General features: G+C 44.2%; 1 protein-coding gene across 10 annotated transcripts in view; it reads right to left on the reverse strand.

The window, feature by feature from the left end:
* The window catches only part of LOC115316096 (RNA-binding protein 39), a 35,602-nt gene that overhangs the window by 7,451 nt on the left and 5,726 nt on the right, over positions 1–22,425 (reverse strand). For 3 of the 10 annotated variants that reach the window (XM_040206689.3, XM_040206688.3, XM_040206685.1), the window contains exons 2-13: positions 21,373–21,430; positions 19,389–19,480; positions 16,199–16,393; positions 16,057–16,107; positions 15,924–15,938; positions 15,676–15,714; positions 12,459–12,573; positions 11,411–11,503; positions 10,076–10,288; positions 9,808–9,873; positions 8,981–9,185; positions 4,227–4,568 (exon numbers count right to left, since the gene is read on the reverse strand). In XM_040206689.3, coding sequence (XP_040062623.1) covers positions 4,227–4,568; positions 8,981–9,185; positions 9,808–9,873; positions 10,076–10,288; positions 11,411–11,503; positions 12,459–12,573; positions 15,676–15,714; positions 15,924–15,938; positions 16,057–16,107; positions 16,199–16,393; positions 19,389–19,480; positions 21,373–21,423 — 1,477 coding nt within the window. In that variant the 5' untranslated portion in view covers positions 21,424–21,430. Of the gene's footprint in view, positions 1–4,226; positions 4,569–8,980; positions 9,186–9,807; positions 9,874–10,075; positions 10,289–11,410; positions 11,504–12,458; positions 12,574–15,675; positions 15,715–15,923; positions 15,939–16,056; positions 16,108–16,198; positions 16,394–19,388; positions 21,431–22,425 lie in introns of all 10 variants that reach the window. The other 7 variants (XM_040499573.2, XM_040206686.1, XM_040206690.3 and 4 more) reach the window with 5 other exon arrangements.

Raw genomic sequence — 22,425 nt, forward strand, 5'->3', positions numbered from 1 at the left:
CGTGCTGGCTCTGGGGATTCCGGCGGCGGCGCAGGGCGGCGAGAGCAAAACAGGCGGCGGCGGCGGCACGGCGGCGCACAGGTCTACCCGTAACCCTAGCATGGGCGCAACGAGTCGCAAACAAGAATAGGATTGGATTGGCTGTTTCCAGCGTGTATATGTTGCCAGCACAAGATTGAAAGATAGCGAGATTTGTCGTAGCCATTTTAAAGGGGTACTCCACCGATTTTTTGAGCTACCTCAACTAAAGATATTTTCTGACTCCCCGACCTTTAGCCTTTCCAGTATGCTATTTAGCATCGCGAAATTCATAATAGGTATTGTGAAATCGGCAAATGAAAATAGTGCAAAAACCAATATTCAAATATTCGCACACTTTTCAGTGCCGTGACGTCAGTGGCAGGCAGGCTTGCCAGTCGAGCAAGTAGTCTAAAAATAGAATATGCCAATCATTTGTTCCGTGCTGGAGCGCGGATACGGGAGCGAGCTTCCAAAGCACTTATTTGACATCAAGAAACTGCTTTAAATCCGTTGGGAACAACTTCTGTAGTCCAAAAAGTTAACCCCTGCCTTCCACTGACGTCACTTTGTTGTTGTTGCCAGTAGAGACTTCCAGTTTGAAAAACATGGTGAAGACCAAAACTGTAAATTCAATAACTTTGCGAAAAAACAATATTTTGAAATAATATTTGGGATACTATTTTAGCAATGTTTGTTGGTTAGTTTAGCAAAATTTCAAGCAAATCGGAGACAATGAAAAAACCGGTGGAGTACCCCTTTAAAGAGCCTGTGCTGCGACACCGCCAAGGTAAATTTTAAGGAGTTTCGATTATAACGCGAACCCCCAAATTAGGTAAGGGAAATTTGAAAAAAAAATTTGCGTTACATTCGAGTAAATACGGTACTTAGCTTCAAGTTGGTAATTACAATGAGAATTACTACTACACAAAAAGTAATTATTTACACTTATGCATTGCTTTCAAAAAGTAGTGCAATTACTTCACAATTATGTTCCTTTGATAGTTACCCAGCCTCAATGTGTTAGCATTTTTTTGCGCTAAATTTATTTGCCCACTCCTTGTCTGTCTGTTGAGGATTCACAATATGGCATTTTACACTGGTCACATTTTGCATTGTTTTTTTTATCTACTTCATTAATGGTCTGAGACAAGGGTCATCCAATGTTGACCGGGACATCAGCACATAAGAAATCGCTAAACAAGTGTAGAATGATGAAACTTCGGCGGACACTAATATAACCCTTCTTAAATATCCTGCATCCTGAATAAGGTATCTGAAGCATGCACACCAATTCCAGCTATTATGGCAGCGAGCAATGTGTCTGTAGCCGTGGAGGAACTGTCCATAATCAAATTTCGGTGGAGGAGACAGTTAAACCAACTGAAATATTGAGAAAATTGCAAGCACCGTACGGGGAATAAGCAATTCTCTTGGGCTAGAACATACACTTGGTGTCAACAACTTGGCAAAGACACATTTGCCTAACTGTAGTTGCACAGTACAGGGGCCCTATGCTACACGGCGGGACTGGGACAACGCCGTCTGCTGCGTTTGGTCAGTGGCACGGCGCCGACCAATTGCAGCAGACGGCATTGTCCCAGTCCCTTGGTCCCGCCGTGCAGCGTAAGGCTCCAGTTCTTCCTATGCCAAGGGAATTGGGGAGCTGCCAAAACAATGGCAGTGGTGCTTGGACAGGCACGGGGAATACCTTGAAAATCGACATAGTTTCGCATTTGACGGATGTTCCGCCTCCTTTGTAGGAATTAAAGTACCAGTCAACCTCGAACGACCCTTGCATATGAGCCGAGTTCCGAGCATGATAAGAGTCTGCTTTACTATCTTCCAAACTCACCAAATTTTAGAGTTCTTTTAATGATGGCGGTTCAAAGTAAAAGTGGTTTAGTATTAGCATTAGTGGGCACTAAAACAAACTAATGGAGGTTTACAATCTTAATTATTCTGGAAATGGAAGACATACGTCGTCAAAGGACATCCCATGTACAAATCACAATTGCACCACTGATTCATTCTCTATAATTAAAGGAATTCTTGCTTTATGCAAAGCATTCATCTTCTGTGCCCCTTTGTGGGGGCCAAGGCTTCAAGGGGGGGCACTACCCAGAGAAAAAAAAATTCTGCAAAAAACATTGATTTTGAAAAATTACATATTTACATTCATCTACATCCAAAGAATATTCCCAGAAATGTTCACTAGTTTACACTGCATAGTTAATTTTTAATAAATTATTTTCTGTCCACCGAAGCTAAAGAAAAGGTAGGGTTTGAAGCACTTTGAACACATATTTCTCCATTCCCCTTTTTGGTATAAATTCCATTTTAGTCAATCTATCGTTTGATAATGGCAATACAGGGAAGACTCGTTCTTCACTTTTCCTGAATAAAATTTAATAAGGAATGGGCCTATGGAGTTTGTTTGTCACTTTACAGATGTCTTTTATAAAAAATGTTGACATCTTGTCGGAGACACAGAAGACCAAAAAGTTGACCAAGTTTGCAAAAGAGAAAATTGATAGAGTGACTTTTTACAAAAAAAAACTTTCCATAGGCACACCTCCTAGGCATTCTGCTACATATCTAGTGAATAAAAATCTTGAATATTGTGATAGTTTTCCGACTATAGATTAACTAAACAATGTAGGGGTGTTGCTGATAGAAGCTGCCCTAATTTCCTTCCCACTTAAAGGGGCCCTGCAATCGTATTTAAGCGTCTACCTTTTTTGCGGTTTCCAAGTCTCTTGGGGTTCGGGCAAGCAAGCGGGCACGGAGAGAGTAACTAAATATCGGTGCATCATATTTTAACCGTACGACGCGGAAACCTCCTCCACCGACGGGGGCGACCCGCAATACCGAAAGCGCGCGAAATGTGACGTCTTTGGTCCTGGGCTCACTACTGGTCAGAGCCGCTAAAACCTTCTTTTTAGTCGAAATACAAAACATAAGTGGCACGAACTGTCTAAATTATTTACAAAATTTGTTTTTGTTCAGTATTTTAGATCAGAAAAGAAACAAATGCAGTTTATTAACTACGGAAACAAGAAATGACCTGTCGACATACCCGCCACCAAGCAGTGGAAAAGGCGGCGCATACTAGAAAAGAGTAGTGGGATTAGGCGCCGACACGGAATGATCCCGGATGTATGCGGCGGCGCTGCGGTCGTTTACGGACTGGAGGATCCGACCGGCTCCGAGCGTTCCGAAGGCCTTCAGCGAGTAGCTTTGTCTTGCGTTTTGGCCATTTTGCGGTACGGCAGTGCTAAGTGGCTCCCTTTCTGAACTGATCTTTACCCCGTGTTCGCAGTCGTTTGTGGTCAATGAAGTGTCATGCCGAATTAGTGTTTAATCGCGCAGCAAATGCAATGACAGCCGCTCTGGCTGCCCAGTGTATACAGCCTATTCAGAACACGCTTTGGTGGCGCCCTCACGCGCTGTCGACACACAGTGCAGCAGCCGTGAGCGCTCGTTGAGCTCACTATATCCCTCCTCTAGTTCACGGCCACTCAAGCAACCAAGGACGTCATGAGGGAGGTTATTTTTTGCTTGTTTTTGTAATTTTAATTTGCCTATAACTTTTAAAATAAAGCGAATTTCGAGAAAAGAAAAGTTACATTAAGTTACTACGGTCAGTGCGCTCAGGTTTGGTGCAAATTAAAAACCAGTAAAAAAGTGCTTGCAGGGCCCCTTTAACCAACAGACCTGAAATTTTTTTTTGCACCCTCTAGCATGACCACCAGCCTACCCTGTAAATTTCATTAAGTTTAAGCCAAGGGTTCAAAAGTTGACCCTCCCAGGGGGTGTATCCCCTTAACATTCACTCAGCAGCTGCGAATCCACAGATGGCACTTTTCAAAGCCCCACGAAATGGCACAAGGGCAATGGGACCGATGCTCAGTGTATTTTTGCCTCAGTGCAATTCAGATTTTGCAATTATAAGAAAATAAATTACAGGTACAATTACAGATCACTAAAAAGTAATTTGTTGTAATTCAATTACTGCCCAAGTATGTGATTATTTTTGTGGGCTTATGCTTCGCAATAATCCTGTGCATAATTTAGGTTACAAGCGAATAGCAAAGTAATGGTGCGGAAACGGGTTCGAACAATTAGTGAAGGGCAACAGAGTGTTCATGACGCACTGTGGACAGAGGTGGACTCTCACAGTTTCGAAAAGTGTGCCAGTGACCCACCTGCAAACCAGCGGCCGTGAAGCGCGTTGACCGAGGCCACGGCCGAGGCAATGGTGGGGCACTTGACGTAAACGTGTCCCTCCGGAGAGGCCTGGTCCACGTAGACGTGCAGCGCCCCACCATGCTTGCGGCATTCCTCCATCACGTCTCGGCGAATTTCCTCGTCCCACGATGGGTTTGTCTCCGTCAGGGGGTCAAACATGTTGGACAGGAGGAAACACTGGGTGGCAATCGTGGGCGCCGTGGCTGCTGCCGCCACGGCCCCCTGAGGCTGGCCCGGAAGGCCCATGGGGTTCATCTGGAGCGCATTCACCGCCGCCTGGGGGATCTGGAAGCCAGTACCTGCAGCCCAGATTCTTCCGTCAATCAATGTGAAACAGATGACTGAGCTCGTCTCTGCGGCTGACGGTCTCAATGAAGAGCCCTGTGCATGCTTGCAACGAGAGCACGAGCTATAAAAACATGCATAGGCAGACTTGTGCACTTGAAGTGAACCAGACAAGGAGATTTTAGAGCTTGATGTCCTTCATAAAAGGGTACTTAGCATATCATACAGCAAGGTGCCATATCCCTTGTAGGTTACAAATCTTTATGATAATGAGTACCTTTGATTGCATTTGCAAAGATCTACTCAGTGCAATAAAACTATTTTTCATAATTTTTTTTTTTTTTTGACTGACATAAAGTTTAAAAATATTGCACTACGGTCGAACCTCGATATAACGAACTTCAATGTAACGAAATTTTCGATTTAACGAAGTATTTTATTTTTCATAATTTCTTGCCCATAGACCCCATGTATTTTTAGTCTCTATATAACGAAGTCTATTTTGCTGCTATTTCAATATAACGAAGCGCCATTGCCATAGAAGGCAATAAATAAATAGACTCTAAAAAACAACCTCGCAAAAGAATTGTGGTTAAAAAAAAATTATGCGCAAACGCGAGCGCTTGATAGGTTACTTCACGGGGACAGGCCTTCCAACGTTCCTAGGCTGCCCGAGGATGCGGCGCCGGTAGCGCCGGCGAGGCATGCGGGGCTGGCCAGAAAATGCCGAGCAAAAAGTTAACACGGCATCAGAGCATCACCACTGACATTCACTGATCATCATAGTCCACTGTAGCGCGGGAGCCAACTTCAGCGGGGGAGCGACGTGATGGCGCGACCGCACGGGCAGTGCCATCTAAAAGAAGACCGAGAAGACCGATTATCGTCTTGCGAGCGTGATGTAAAGCAAAGGCGCAAGCACACTGTGGGCGCAAGGGGGCAAGTAAACTGTGCGGGCAAGAGTGCTGTGTAGGTTGGAAACATTGGCACCGCCTAAACAGCTTTATTTTTCAACCGGGCGGTTCACTCACGTGCTTGCTGCCATAAGGAAACGTAAAGTTCTTTCTTTGGACGAGAAAGCAAACGTTTTAGACGCCATCCTGAAGAAACTGCCGAGATCCCGAGCACTCGGGAAGTGCTCGACGCAATGGACGTACTGAGGAGGTACACGGCGTCGCATGGGCAGCAAGATGCCGTGCAAGCGCTCTGGGCGCTCGAACGCCGTATGACGCCGCTGCTACTGTCGAACAAGGAGCAAGCGAAACTCGCGGACTACTTTGCCCCTTAAATAAATGTCATTTTCGGTGAGTTTTCATATCCGTAAAATGTTTCGGAATTTTTTTTTTGCATGCTAAAGCCAAATTTCGATTTAGCGAAATTTCAATGTAACGAAGTAAATTGCGAATTTTACCGACTTTGTTACATCGAGGTTTAACTGTACAGTGAAACTCTTTTAGAACAAACCCACGTACAGCGAATCATTGTCGATATCAAACTCGCGATAAATTTAAATAAAAATGCATAAAAAAGTTTTTTTATAACGAACAACATATCGGCCATATCAAACTCCTTCCTCTCCCTCCCTCCCTCCCTCCCTCCCTCCCTCCCTCCCTCCCTCCCCCTCCCCTCCCCCCCCCTCCCCCAGGAAGGCTTCCAAAAACGCGCAAGCAGTTGTCTTCTAGCCTGTCCCTTCACCCCCAAAAAAGTGGGAAAGAAAGAAAATGTCAAAAGCTCAAGTTGCGAACAAAATTGAGAGAAGAGAAGCAATTCAGAAGGGGAGATAGCTAAAAAATTCCCTCCGAACCCAGGCAAAGAAAAAAAAAACACTTTTCATGCCAAAACTATTGCCCACGAAGAGAAACAATTCAGAAGGGGAAATAAGCTAAAATAACACACTCTGCACGCATAAAAAAAACAAAAAAACTTTTTAGCGCGTTTTTACAAGGCGGAAGCGAAGAGATGAGAAAGAAAGAGAAGCTCTTGCCTTACAACGAACGCGAACCCATCCGAAGTTAGTTGTAAATGGTTTTTGCTATATCGAATTACTTGGTATACGAACTGATTGTAGCATTTCCTGCTGTTCGTTATAAATGGGTTTGACTGTATATCAAAACTAGGGTCCTGTGTTTTTAGAGTTTATTTTTTGGGTGAAATTTGGAGGGGTGTTTTTTGGAGTTTACTTTTTGCCAAATATTTGGACTATAGAAATTTCTATTATTTGTAAGACTTCCCAATTCTCTCAAGAAATGTAAGTTTCATTTTGCTCTTCTTTAAATTTTCCAAAATTAAAAATAAATAATATCTGGACACAAACATACCCTAAATTCAGAAGAACTGACCTCTCCCCATCAAACAATATTTCCTCATTTGGATTTGGCACTGGCACCCTTGCCATTGTGGCAACACTGATTGCAAGCACAGTAAGGGACAAATATTAATATACTGATCATCCCACGACTAAACTTGCGAACAGGTGTTGCTTCACTAAAGTTCAGTATCACTAAGCTCCTGAACACATTTGCTGGGAAACTCATTTTCTTCCCATCCTGTTCCGCTGTCGACACCGTGGTTACGTGGAATGGGGCAGGTCGCTGTCTTTGACCACCCTCTTTGGTCATTTTTTGGGCCACGGCCAGAAAAGTGCTTCGGGCTGGACAAGAGTGTAACATTCAGGGCTTTCCTACACGTGAAGCTTGTACATAGCACAACAGTCTTAGCGCAAGCATGCCTTTGCCAGTTCTCCTCGTTTTTTTTTCTTATAATTGAAAGGCTTTCCTTTCATCAAAACTATTAGTGTGGTGGAAAGCACTTATGCGGGGCACTAACCTAGGCGGTAAAATTTTCTGCTTGCCAATACCTTGTCCCAAGTGTGAAAAAGTGCCGACATCGTGCTCGTGCTAGCAATGTCGCACAGTGTACCTTCCACAATGAAGTGCAGAATGCATGTGCACAGAAGGGCACATATGCATTAAGTTATTTTCGAGAGCAAAGTTGCACACCTCATACAAGGCTGCACAGAAATCTGCACTTATAAAAATAGCCAACTGTAATAAGATAAACATACCACAAAAAAAAAAAAAAAAAAAAAAAAAAAAAGACTTCGAAATTTGGCATATGCAACACGCACTACTAAACCCAGCACTTGGTTCAGTGATTTTCGAAAAAAAAAAAAAAAAACTTAAAAATTGCATTAAAAAACCAAAAGCAAAAAAAAAAAGAAAAAAAAAGCCTTTTATATTTTAAAGGTAAATACAAGCGCCTCACACAATGCTCCGCATTTAGCCTCTTTTTTCCGTGCAACTCTTACTAATTTGCACTTCGTTGATTCAACCCATTTCAGTGTCCCCTCAAATGTTTGTATTAAGGCCTGTCCAAACAGACTACTACAAAAATCGTCAGGCAACACGACTCCTGCAAAAATCGTGAAAATTGAAGCGTCCAGTAGTCGCCAGTCGTACGTCTGTTTGGGCACCGGCCAAGCCAAATTCACGACTTTCCTCCTCGCCTCCCTCACTTTTCTTTGACGTCGGTGCTCGTCAGACTTGACGTCACACGCCACCTGCCAATTGTGTTCCTGATGCCTCTCCATCTCCCGCGGCTCACTCCGTCACGTCACTCTGCCTGCCTGCCTGCCTGCCTGCCCCTGCCCCCCCCCCCCCCCCCCCTCCCCTTCATTTACAACGCTCACAACGACGACGAAGTCGCCGACCTTGCTACCCGCCGTCACCTCGGCAGAAAGGCCAAAGAGGTCCGGCTTCGAGTGGATTTGGGAGACTCCTGCGTCGAAGCGCGCGTTTCGACCGCTCCTGCTCAGCTTTCTTTGTCAAAATCCACGTTCGTAGCTCGAAAAAAATAAATAAATAAAATGCAGTGTGCAACAGTGAGACTTTTAGTTGTATGTAGAAACACTGAGAACTTAAGAATATATAATTTATTTCATTAAACTCCAAACCAACCAGGTTTGTTTGTCAATACGAGGCACGTTGGGAACAAGAGCCGCGGGAATCTGATCCAATCCACAGAACTGCTGGAAGATGACACGACCTTGGACACTACGCGTGCTCGCCTGGCTTGCCCCTTCACACTCGAGTCTTCCCTTTCCCGTTTTCGGGACTTTCAAAGCGGCGGAGGCCTTGAGCGACTGACTGGCAGCCAACAGAGCCTGTGAGTGGCTCTTTGGACCCACGCGATGAGCAGAACAAGGCCGGGGGAGATTTGATGGGGGGAAGTTTCCCCCGGCAGATTTGACAGGGGGAAATTTCTTCCCAGCTGCCGGAAGTGGAGCACCGCATGATTTGCCGGAGTCATGTGTTTTGTAGTATCCTGTTTAGATACCCCTTTACCGAGCTGTTGTTACGCCCACTTCATAACACCACGCATAGCTTTCGTTAGCACCCCCCAATCTGAGCCAGGGGCGTGCACTCACCCTCGGCCAGCTTGGCCATCAGCTGCAGCCTGCCCGTAGCCCCGAGGTCGATGCCACTGCGGTCAAGCTCTTCACTGTCCAGGAAGCTGGGCGCCTGGGACACGTCCGTGCGTTCCGTCACATGCCCCACCTTCATAGGACGCCCAGCCAGCTCAAAGCCGTTCAGTTGCTCCAGGGCCTTCTTGGCATCCTCGGAATCGTGGAACTGGAAATAAGTGGGCCCGTTACAGTCTCTCTCAAACCCCGCTAGTCTCTACCTTTTCCCACTTGTCCACTATTCTGGCGAGTCGACCACCTCCAAGACTCGTCTGCCATGCAGTGGTTCACTAATAAGATGTGTTGCTGAACCAGTAGATTGAAGAGAGATATGCGATGCCCGGAATTATAGAATTCGAGAGCGAGTCTAGACAACGATTTCTCATTACTTTGTAGGAGCGAGCGCAGAAATGTAGCTAATCACAAAAGCTTCCCTCCTTTCTCCTGAAGATGATTGTGCCAACTTGGGCTGCGGTAACCTCAGAACGCTGCAATTGGAAGTGGGGCTTTTTTGGACGAGAAAACTAGTCCGAAAATGTCTCAAGAAAATCCATAGCTTCCAAATTTTTCTTCCAATTGAAAAATGTGTCCCTCTAATAAATTACCCTAGTAGTTTTGCTCGCTTTTTTTTTTTGCCAACTCTCTGTAAGCAGTCTCCTTAGTACCTGTAGGCTCATTACATGCTGGGCCAGTTGCTCTCTAATTAAACCACCAAAACAACTGTGCATTCTTCCTAACCAAAAAAGAAGAAAAAAAAGACAAACTTGCACAGCAGTTTTCTGCTCACTTACTGTGATAAAGCCGTAACCCTTGGAGCGATTCGTCTCCATGTCCTTTATCAGCTCAATCTTGTCAATCTGAAAGGAACAAAAGACACGACTATGTTAGTAACATTCTACCGGGTTCAGGGAGAAGTGATTTCCCCTCAGACTGACATAAAAGTGACATCAACAAACATCACAGATACAACCCAAGAGCAAGAGACAGAAGAAAAACTTGTCCTTCTAATGCCCTTGACTTTAACAAAAAAAAAAAAAAAAAAAAGGAAGTGTTCTGCACCTTGCCAAATGGTTCGAAGATGCCTTTGAGCATGTCCTCTGTGATGTTGAAGTGAAGAGAGCCAACGTAGAGGCGCATCGGCCCAATGTTGCCCCGCTGAAGGGTGCTGCTACTGGTGCTGGCACTCTGGGCAGCTGCCCGATTACGCTCTGCCTGGGTCGGCTGAACCACGATGGGGATGCCAAACAGTTTCTGGCCATTGAGGCCCATGGCCTGAAAGGGGAACGAGACTGCTACTTCAGGACTGCTCTCCCTGAAGTTATGGGTTAAACTAGGCACGGGAGCCAAAATAGGCCTCTGCTCCGTTTCAGGAATTGAATGGGCCACACTGGAAGGTGCGAGGACAAATAACAATTTTGTTATCAGCCCTTGCCTACCTGGAGGTGTATGAGAATTACAAGCACACATTTAAGTAACGATAGAATCAACCTTGGAACTAAACAAAGTCGTTACAATTATGAGGATGTGTAATTTAACTAAACTTTTAAAAGAGGCAGCAACTTTGATGTTGTGGCATAAAAGTTAACTATCAAGGAGACACTCCAATAGTCTGGAAACCAAATTTCTGCTTTGGCAAAGATTTGAATCCAGATTGAGTTAACCCTACCCAGCATCGTTGTCTTGAGGCACAGCAGCAAATCAACAGACAGCAGTATTTTCTGCAGCCTTGGCCTTCACTTTTTTTTCTTTTAATAAACCGGAGTGACATACACTCGAACACCAAAAAATCCTGCCTACAGTATAAATTCAGCCACAATTTTTGTCTATGCAACAATACAAAGAGCCAGTAATCCCAATCAGTTCATCAATTTCGTAGTATATGGCCTTTAGGGTCTTCCCCCTCAAACTGGTTTGGTGGCTCAGCAGTATCAGCACTTAGATGCAGTCAAGATGGACTATGGTACGATTCACAATCACTCGCATAAGTGAGACAGTGTGGCAGCCAGATAAAGTGATTGATTATACCGATCAACATAGGTTGAAGACTATTGTAAAGTAGGGTGATTACCACTCAAAGATGAGACATTTGTTTCACATCAGTTATTTTCTTTACTTCAAAAACCATATCTCTTTTTTTTTTAATCCATACAGGGAAGATTTTTTTATATTTGGGTCGCATGCATTCTCCCTGGAGGATGTGAAGTCCTAAGCCTATATCTTGTTATCTGTAAAAAAAAAAGACCCCCCTTAAAAAAAAAAAAAAAACTTGAAAACACGTAATTCTAAATATAAGCTAAGAACAGAAGGATGCTTCCCCTTAAATGCCAAGTGCATTCAATGAAAACAAAACATCCCTACCCCACAGCATTTGAAGGCGGACAATTTCTCACTCACCAAGGGCACGGACTCTACATCTTGGAATTCCACATAAGCAATGCCTTTCGACCTTCGCGTTTTGTTGTCCATGATGAGGCGGACATCCCGCACCTGAAAAATTTGGCATGAGCCTCAAGATTCTAAGCCACAAGAACATGACACAAGGTCTAGTACTCTACAAGGAGAGCTAGCTACCATCTGTCCGGTAGTCATAACAAAAATCGGCAGTGACATCATATGTTAGCCCCATCTACCGTAAAGTTCCGAGAGAATGCCCACTCCCACAAATTCGGGTTCCCGCGTTTTTGTCAGCGATTTGCGCGCGCGATATCAGCTCCCGTAACAAGTGAGTTGTTCCCGCGTGTACATTGCATCATGAAATGCGAATCTGCTGCGTCCGCGATCTGCGGCATCCATTCCCGTGACATGAGAGTTTGTAGCGGATTCCAGCATTTTTGTCGGTGATCTGCGCGCACGATATCGGTTCCTGTGACAAGCAAGTTTGTAACGGGTTCCCGCATGTTTATTGCACCACGATATGCGGTATTCGTTCCCATGAGATGCGAGTTCTCGGTGGGTCCTTCGCACAGTAAAACAAGGATCTGCTGCAACCTGTGGTATCTTTTCCCGTGACACAGGAGTTTGTCGCGAATTCATGTTTATCGCATCATGAAACATGAATTTGCGATGACCACGATCTAGAGTATCAGTTCCAATGTCACATAGTTTGTAGTAGGTGTCCCGACGTTTATCATTAATTTTTCATAAAGTTTTGCTTTGCCATCCCCAAAGATAGCCCACCCTATGTCTTTCCCCATTTATCTCTTCATTTTGGGTAGTCGTTCTTTCGGAACTTTACGGTGCTACTTACAATGAAACAAATCTTCGCCAACCTCACCAAGCAACAATAACAATGACTCGTATAAAAAAATAAAATAAAAAAATGTACTCATTGGATATTGAGTGGAGTGAACTAAGCAACACAAAGAGCAAAATTAAAAACAAAAAGTGTACTCTCAGCGTACAATACCCTCAACGCGACTCTTGATAAACTAGTTTTATCCACCTTGCCAACGGCTGAGAAGAACTCCTCCAAGTCCCTTGCACGAATCCGTTGAGACAGCTGCATGCAAAACACCGTGCGCATGTCCCTCTCCTCTGGGGTTATGTCATCCGGGCCCCTGAAAAGATATCAAGGCACATAATGCACGCCCACACAGTCACAAAGAGCAGCGTACACAATTGACAGAAACTGGAAGAAAACATCAAAAAACATTTTTAACAATAGGCTGAAGAATGAGCTGTCGCATTGCAAGCTTCGAATAGTACATATACGTATACCAGGGGTGGCCAGGGGGACATATTCGAAGAGCTATAAAATGGAACCATTTTAACTGAAGAGCTGCAATGAAAGGGGGGCATGGCACTGTTTTAATTATTTATTTGCCGCTCAGTTGATGGCCATGGCAAATTCCACTCAATAGTTGATGGCCATGGCAAATTCCACTCATAAAGCAATTACTCAGTATGTTTCCTTATTGTAAGCTTTCGTTCGTAAAAAAAGGGGCCTTGTTTGATGTGCATATGATGGCAGAAAGCTGACAAAATGCAAGCGGTCTTTTTTTTTTTTTTTTCTATATGACTGGGGGGAGGGTTACCAGGGAGCTGCAAACCAGATACGGGACCCTGAAGAGCTGAGTGAGGCTCGCGAGCCGCTGTTTGGCCGCCCCCGATATACAAGAACAGCCACAAAGGAAGCGACAGGAGTTGTGGATTCATGCTACAAAAGTGGCTCACACCATTAAGCATGGTTGAATCCACTCCACCAAACCCAAACACCATATTGGCAGCATTTTTAAAAACCTTTTTTTCAGTTACCACAATATAGCCATCCCAATGCCTACACTGAGATGGCAAGTAAATGATGCATTTGGCATACAGTTAACGTTTTCGTGCAACGGTTGTTTAGTTGGGTAGGTTGTAGTTAGGTTGGTCAACAAAAAATAGTTGAAGCGCAAGTATAGAAAAAAAATAACAAAATATAGCTATTGGAATGAACCCCTTGAATTCTAGTGCCTTCCAATAGACAAATGAAGCGATTCGCTATTTTGCCCCAACTCAGCTACGTCAGAATTTAACATGGCAACAGTCACAAAAAAATTGGTCTATACCTAATCAAACTGATTTATAAATATTCTTGCTATATGCTATTCTTAAATCATGTATGATTAACACAGGTTGTCAGGGCATCTCTGCATATGTAGTGCGATCCACTTATAACGATAATGAAGAAACCGGAAAATTCATTCGTTGTAATTGAGTATCGTTGCATCCGGACTAGAAATCAATTGTTTCTAGTCAAGAAACCGATTGTTATAAGGTTGACGTCATTATATGTGGTATCGTTATAAGTGAATTGCACTGTACTCATGCGTGCGTTTAAATGTGAAAATTATACTGCAATGTAGATATCAGCATTCACGCAATTTGTTTTCTTTTTTAAATGCATGCACGTGCACCATCTCCCTTTGGGAATTTCCTTCCAAGCACGTGGGGGGGTTAGCCCCGTTCATGCACTTCTTACCAAGCACGGGTGCACTGCGGAGAAGCCACACCGCGCGGAAGCGAGGCCTGCGAGTGTTGCTTCCCCGCAGTGCACCGGTGCTCGGTAAAAAGCACACTCAACGGGGCTAACCTGCCGTGATCGACACTTCGAAGAATATTAGGGGTGTGCTAATATTGAAATTTTTGAATACGAGTCAAATACAGTAAAAAAATTTACTTCGAATATTGAATATGTGTACGGTGATAAGAAATGGTGACAACCCTCGTCTTTTGCGACAAGGGCCGCTTTCTCCGTTGAACCACATTTTTGTGTCGGCTGACTCTCCTACGGCCTGCTTGCAGAGTCCTTTTTATATTCTACCATTAACCAAAGGTTTAGGTGGTTTTAGAGCATTGTAGTTGTTCCCGTCGGTGTTCAAAGAACACTTTTGCACAACTTGCACTGTGTGGTACTGCCAGAGAAGACTTTCTAGCTTTCGCTCCTTGCTTGCTAGGTGGCTCATCAACTGTGGCTGAGGCCATACTCTAAAAACACACTCGAACAGCTAGCACTGCTGACAAATTGCCAAACAAAGCAGACAAAGTAGTGGTAGCCATCTTGTCCAGTAGGTACTTTGTTGTCTACAGTGATGCAACGTTTTTATAGCTTTTTTTTTTTAATTTCTAAACATTTATAAATACTTTGAGAAAACATTATCCAGCTAAGCTTGTTGTTTTGCCTATTTTTACTATACAAAGAATGCATCACATATATCCCTAGAAAAGTAATACAAATCTTGCCCGATAAAAAAAAAAAAAAGATACAAACTACTACTGTCTCGTGAGGAAGATCAGAGTTTTATGCAAGACGAAAACAAAGCCGATGCAGAACAGATATTGGTTGTATAGTGTGTAGATTTCAGTGAATAAACATCCTGAGAGGCCTCAGAGTGTTCAGGGCCCATGCGTGGCACGCACATTATTCCTTATCGACTCAAACATCCGGAATTTTGTTAGAATATTCATACCCTTTTCAAATACTCCGCCGTGGCCGAATATTGGAGAAATTCCGAATACGCAATTCTTGAATCTAATATGTATCGAATAAAGGAAAATATTTTATTTGTATTCGAAATTCCGAATATTCGCACACCCCTAAAAAATATGAGCAACTCAGTTCACCTCGAAGCGAATATCAAATAGCATATTATTCTAAACTACTATTAGAAAATTTGCATACTTGCACAACACTAGTATATAAAAATAAATATGGCAGTTCTGAACAGCCTTGAGAGTAAACATGAAATATACTGCCTAAAGCATTACCGGTCATTATGTGTTCCCAAATCATACTTTTTTTTTTTTTTTTTTTGCTATGGTCTTTTGAAAAATGTATAGGACAGGGTTCTACTCTATTGTGTTAGTCCTTCAATTCCAAACAACACAAAGCAGGCCACAATATAATTAAAAAACAGCAATTGCATTTATCAACATGCCCACAAGCTTGTTCTTAGTTGTAAAGAAAGCCCTCGAAGCTTTCCCCCAAAATCAACTTGGTCATCAAATAGAAGGGAAGGAAAGTACACCATGAATCAAACAATTGGAGTACGTACCAGGCCCAAAAAACACAGACAAACCCCCCCCCCCCCCCATGAATCCTCTCAGCTAGAGCTGACCACAAATTTCTTTTCTGCCCTTCTGTTCGATGACCCAACCTAGCCGAAGACACCCCCTCTCACCTGGGTGGATGCGAGTCGAACGGCGAAACCTTGCTGTTTCTGAACCACGCAAGACGTGAAAGAGAAACGAGAGAAAAGGGGGAGGGTGGTAGGCCCAACTTTGTGTTACTCCCCCGCAGGCACAGTTCAAGGCTAAACAAAGAGCACTGGGGGACACTGAGCACAAGCGATGAGGATAGGGACAAAGAGGAATGCTGCAGACATACACTGTGTAGCTCACTATAAAAAAAGCAGCTGCGCTCACTCACTTGGGAAAACAATATCTGCAAAGACGAAAACAGTTCGTTCAGTTTGACCAATTGCATTAGGATGAAGAAGCAAAGCCAAAGGAAAGAGGCAGAACTTGGGAGAGCAAGCCAAGCGAGCAACCGGTCCACCCACCTCCTTCTCGGTGACATGGAGCGCCGCCTGCGTCGGTCCCGGCTTCGGCTCCTGAAACACAGGGTTGGCAGACGTCAGTTGGTCCTTCGCGAACGAGTCAAAAACTGTTCCTGAGGAGTCTGAGGAATGACAGACTAGTCACCTGCTGCGATGCATGGGTGGGGGAGGAGGTGGAGGGGGATGGCCCCTACGACGACCAGGGCTGCGGGAGCGTGAACGCTTGCGTCGGCGCTCCCGCGAGCGTGATCTTGAGCGGCGCTTGTCCCGGCTCCTGCTGCGGTGCCGCCCGCGGCTACGGCTGCGGCTTCGTCCTCGACTCCGGCTCCGCTTCTTCTTACTACACAACACAACGACGGCCAGAGTCACTCCCACTTTTACGACAGATGGGCCATCACCTAACTGCTATCTGAAGCTAGCACCAACAGGGAAAACAGCGACATGTTCCGTCCAGCAAGCAGGGGCCTTTGGCAAGACACTCTGCATCACTATGTCCACATAGTGCCTTTCAACTTCAAGCAGATACCCGAGAGTGCCAAACAATAACTTCGACACAGAGTTCCCAAGCAGTGCCCCCTGGCCTATGCCGAACCAACCATACGCACAAATATTAACTGCTCAATATCGTCAAAGCCTTAGAAGCTCAACTTAGGTACAAGTCCCACGAAAGCCCCAAAAAGTAGATGAGCAATATTTCTGCAGCCCCATGTTTATTTTGCATACAGCAAATGGAGAACAATCTTCAACCAAAGAAATCTGAGAAGCGCTGTGAAAGGCTCCAGTGCTAAGCTTTGGTGATGCATGTCAGACTTAGTGCCATTGGTGCCTCAGGTATACACACTTTCCTCCAATTCCAACCACTTTCAGATCTAGTATGTACCTATGCTTGTGCATTTTCCCATTTTTCAGCCTTTCACAGTTAACGTTTGGTGGACATGACCAGATAACCAGCAAACATTAGGTGGGTGTATTAGCTCCTGAAGCCTGATGCATTCTCTGATGAATTTACAAACCACATAGCTCCAGAGAGCAGGAGTAATTCTTTTCAAATTTTCTTTATGAAAAAGAAACCATTCTCTCAGATTTGTGAGCAAAAGTTTACCATATAGCAATTTTTTTTATAAAAATGATGGCTGAAATGTTGTATGTTTCCAACAAAAATTACCCTTTAGGATGAAGCAGAAAATCACTTCGCCGACTTCCAAGAGTTTTGTCATTTTTAATTTAAAAGAAATGCTCAGTCGGTATGCCCTTTCAGCTATACACCCTTTCATGCTTTGTGAGCGGGGCAGCAATATCCCAGTGCAGAATGCAATGCCGTTCATTGATCAATGATTATGGATGGCTAGGGCTGCCAGAGTCCTGTCGACCAACTGGGGACCCATAGGTTGCCACTTTGCCTCGGAGCTGCCGAGGCCAGACAGCAAAAGATTGAGAATGATGCAGGTTCTAGACTTGCACACCAATATAATAAGCTGTCTCTCTCAAAACTGCAACAAGGTCGCCGCCTTAAAGGAAAAAAGGTCACGCATGATTGTTACACTTCATTTTCTGGGATGCTTACAGGGACACTGACAGGGTATTTATGCTCACTAGGGTTTTTATTTGTACACGACGTATGAGAGCTAAACTACCCAGAACACAATTTGCAGCTCAAAATTCGTTTTCTTCCCACCCGGAAACCACCGACTGAGAACCAGCTGGTTTAGGTCGCGCTCACTCTCTTCTCCGTGGTCATGTGTGGTTCGGACACACACACCAAATATAATCAAAGTCCTGGGTCACCGAAGTTGCACATTTAATATTAAAAATAGAAAATATGATACCACTTTTTTGTGGCGTTTAAGAAGCTGCCAATTATGTTTTCTGAAGAAAGTAAAAAAGCTGCACAGAGTACTAGAAGCACTTTGTGCATTCTCTGCGTAATTCCCAACATGGCATTGTATCGTGAAAGTCACGGGCTGGACGAAGCGGACTAAGCGATGGCGGCGAACGACGGGCATGGGAACTGTACCTCAGAACTGTTGTTCGCGGTACCGGCGAATCTGTCTAGCTTTAGAAGATACATTTTTTACCGATCAATACAATTAGGATTTATTCTGTATGACACGCCCGACCACCAAGTTGATTGGCACGAAGACGTCTCTGAGTTGTCGCTCCTTCCCCTGGCTGAAGATAGTGCTCGTCTTACGAACATGAATTTTTAAGAGCTTGAAGAACACACAAACATGAATTGCTTGACATCTGCATTTTTTGTCAGCTTTGCACAACTGAAAAAACAAAGGAAAAAAAAAAAAAAACCACTGTCGGGTATAGCCACCTGACTTCTAGGAACTCTCCTCCTCTACATCTCTCCTTCCTCCCAAGTCCATTTTGGTTTCCGTTTCGAGCAGTTGCATCTTTTTACTTTATTAAAAATATATCTGATGTTGTAGCAAAATATTGATTGGATAGTCTTCTAACACCATATTGAATCACCTGGCAAAAAATGAAAACTTTTTTGGGGGGTGTGCATGTTGCAATGTTGTGTTTTAATAAAAGCTGTGGCTAACGTTACATCCAGAAGGAGCACTGAAACGCGTGGACGTAACTCCCCCCCCCCCCCCCCATGAACCTAGGGAAGGTGGAGATTTGGATGTAACTTGTGTTACGAAGGACGTAACGCTAGACACTTCATTTAATATAAGAAAAGGTCACACACAATTGTAATTTTTGGTTTTCTAGGAGGCTTGAGGCGTGCAGGTTTAATTTGCATCATAAAATGACAATCTCAAAATCCACTTCAGTGCCCCTTTAAACACTTGCAGTGCAGTATAGGAGGAGCTATAGAAAACTACAACTGGTGAAGCTATGTTGTAAAATGCTAGCCTACTCAAAGCATGCATCTACGACAACTAAAAAAAAAGGCTAAGCCCAATAGAATAGCCTGTCGTAGAAAACCGAATTGCAAATTAAAAGGTAATGTTTGATTGACTGTGAAACTGCAGTGCTTGCTAGGCATCCAGTGACAAGCATACCATTCATGCAAAAGATATCTGCATAAAAAAAGATAGCAAATCACCCATCTGCTAGAATATATGGAAGTCTCCAGACAACCGGTCATCTGCACTGGGGTGTGGAAGGCTGTGACCCCAAGAATAAAAATGCATCCTTAAAATCCTCAATGGCAAAAAAAAAAACAAGAAAACAGCACTACATTAAGGACGTTTGCAATTATGCACATGATGTCTACATCCCAAGACCTCAACAAGCAACCCGACGCTGTAGCTACTCCATTCGCCCCAAGAGCGTGCGCTGTACTGCAGCCAACGAGGAAGAAAGGAGACAGCACTCACTGCCTGTTCTCCTTGTCGGCCGACCCCTTGGCCCCCTCCTGAGAGGGCATCCCATGCTGAATAGAACTCGAAGCAGCCCCATTCAGTTCCTCCTGTTGAGATTTGTTGAGAGGATCAAAAAAGCAGCACCAAGACACCCACGGTTCCCGCCAGGCCATGGTTGCATTGGTGATGGACCCAGCCGACGACAAGGTGAGCAGGTCAGCAGACGAAAGGGGGGAAAAGGGGGAGGGGGCAAGAGCACAGCATGAGCAACCACGCCACAGAGTCCCTGCAAGAAAAAGCCTAGGAACAGCAGCCTCCCACAGGTCACGTGAACCTTGCCAGAGGATGCGTCCAAAGCTGCCCACAGCAAGCAGCTGGGGCAAGTCACCAAAGCCTGCAAGACTCTGCTTGTCCTGGCACACTGCTCAAACAACCCAACTGTTCAATGTGGCATTGCTGTTTTCCCCACCAGGTTCACAACCCCAAATGTGCCAAACAATGCTGGCTCCCCTTATCCTATCAGATCCCCACAATGTCAGTCCTGCCAGTTCAGGCACATTACAGCAAAGTCAATAGTGTTACCTCAGCCCATCATCCAGATGAACCTGCAAGAGAAACGGCCGCACATGCCAAGCAACCCAATCATTCATATACTCACACACACTAACACCTAGCCCCCACCCCCCCCACCTCCATTTTCTTGCACTTGACTGTGAACTAAATTGCAAGAGTAGTGAAGTTCTAGCAAGCCCCCTAAAGCTGCCCCAACAGAGCCTCTATACCTTTACCACCTGCCTAAGCAACATTTACAAGATCCCGTAGTCCTAAGACGGTTAAAACAGAATGCAAATAGAAAAGCGCCTTAGCTTGCCTATTGGATGGCACTCATTCACCCACTCACTCACCCTTTGGGCACATAACTCACAGTACTAAGCACACTTACACAGGATAGAAAATGAACATCTGTCCGTTGGACGACCTAGAGAAACCAGAGAAAAAAGAAAAAAAAAGAAAAAAGGTTCCAAGGAGAGAGAGAGAGAGAGAGAAAGCAAAGGGCACGAATGTCTGTTTGCATATTGCTTTCGCTTTGTTTTGTGAGAAATCAGCCTCCAAGGAAAATGGCTTCGCTGGAGTTTCAAACGTGGGGGGCGGCAGCCATCTTTTTCCCAGCCATCCCTGAGACAAGAGGAATGGTACACCATTTCAGAACCGAGAGCCTTGTTGTTTCTTTCACGCGACTTGCACATGTACGCTTCACTAGCTTAATTATCTTCTGCATGTGCAATGACATTAGCTTATGGCAGTGATAATTGCAACACAACTTGGTGTCTTAGGCAAAAATAAATAAATTATTTAAAAAGAGAAAAGTGCAATTCCTATCTTAACAACTGCCAAAAATTACTTTAACATTATGGGTAGTATCACTAACAAAAACAAAGTTTGTTAAGCACTAAATAAATCTGCTAATGTAAAAACAGATGAGAAAAAACAAAGAGTAAGAAATGTTCAAGTGATGATGCCCTTCAGAGGTTACTACCTTCTTGCAGTCTCCCAATGGTAGCTAGGGAAGAAGTGCTGGTGTCTATTGTGGGGGGTCTATAAGACACAAAGCGGACACATTATGTAGCGACGTCGTCAAAGACCTCTTTCAGTCAAAACAAAAATGAACTAAGCCACACACTATATCTGGCAGTGAAGCTCAATAAGGTGTCAAAAGCTTAATGACAACTAAGGAAGTCTCCCAATGCAAGGCATCAAAGACAAGCAACAAAAGCCAATGCAATAAAGATCTGTACCTTGTCAAATATTTGTTGAGCGTAATCTGGCAACATTTTGTCTCCAAGCTCCAGTACTTTCGAGTCTTAAACAAGATCTACAGAAACCAAATAAAACTCTGCAGCCGGTATCTCAAAGAGCATAGAACTGAGGTCATTGAGCGCACTTTACATCTCTAGGTCTAGACAAGACCAGTTTCGAATAAAAGGAAGCTGGCCATTACCTTTCTGTAGGGTGCCTCCAGCAAGGCCTCCACATCAAGGTCGTCAGCCATGACACCCCTGTGCAAGAGAACAAGGTTTCTGTTCAGTCTGCATATGCACACATCAAGGCACAATTAGTGAACAGGGAAAAATATACACTCTGGCCTTTATGCCCAGACAGGAAAAGAGACGCAAAAAAGCTTCTTAGTAGGAACTTGGGGACAAAAATATAAGCCGTATGGGCACAAAAGCCACCTTGGGAGCTCAATAGAGCGAACAGGCAAGCTAGTGACACGTACAGGCATGTTTGCGATATACCCACACAAGTTCATACGGAAAAATTCTCAAACGGAGAACTTGAAAAATGGTGAATATGCTGCCCACAACTCACACAAGAATAAACAATAAAATTACATATTTGTTGTGCCTTCATTATCTCGAACAAGTAAACTGCCCATTCAGACCAATTTAATGGTGCTCCCATCCCAGATGAAAATCGGTTCACTTGCAGCTGGGATATAGAGCTGATCCCAGTAGGAAATAAGACAATCCAGCTTCATCCAGCCAGCTAAGGCCAGTTCCCTAATCCAGCTCCAAGTCGACTGATTTTTACCTGGGACATTAAGTAAAAAAACGGACGTTTCTCTGCATGTACAAGCTTGCACATTTAAAGGGGTGCTCCAACGAAATTCTAGCACCTATTTTTTTTATCTAAATATCAACCACATTCTGGCCACGCCACAGAGACTAATTTTTTTTGTTTGAAAAGATACCAAATAATTTATTAAACTAATAAACCGAATGTCATCACGTCATGCTACCCATAAAAGCAGTGCCGCTCCGCATAAGTATGGTGGCATCCCGAACGGTCATGTCGTCACCGTCAAGTGGCGAAGCTCACAACCACACCAGCTCCCCTGAAACTTCGCCCGTGAAAGTAAATGAGACGTCATGAACACGCTGGACCTCCCGAGACGCATCACACTTTCTGATGGTTGCTCTTCGAGCACTTGCTGGAATTGGCCATTTGGAACAAAACATATAGCCATCCGTTTAATACACAAACGAACGAT

This window comes from Ixodes scapularis, unplaced genomic scaffold (genome assembly GCF_016920785.2).
Source record: "Ixodes scapularis isolate PalLabHiFi unplaced genomic scaffold, ASM1692078v2 PGA_scaffold9__187_contigs__length_104089568, whole genome shotgun sequence".
Lineage (NCBI taxonomy): Eukaryota > Metazoa > Arthropoda > Arachnida > Ixodida > Ixodidae > Ixodes > Ixodes scapularis.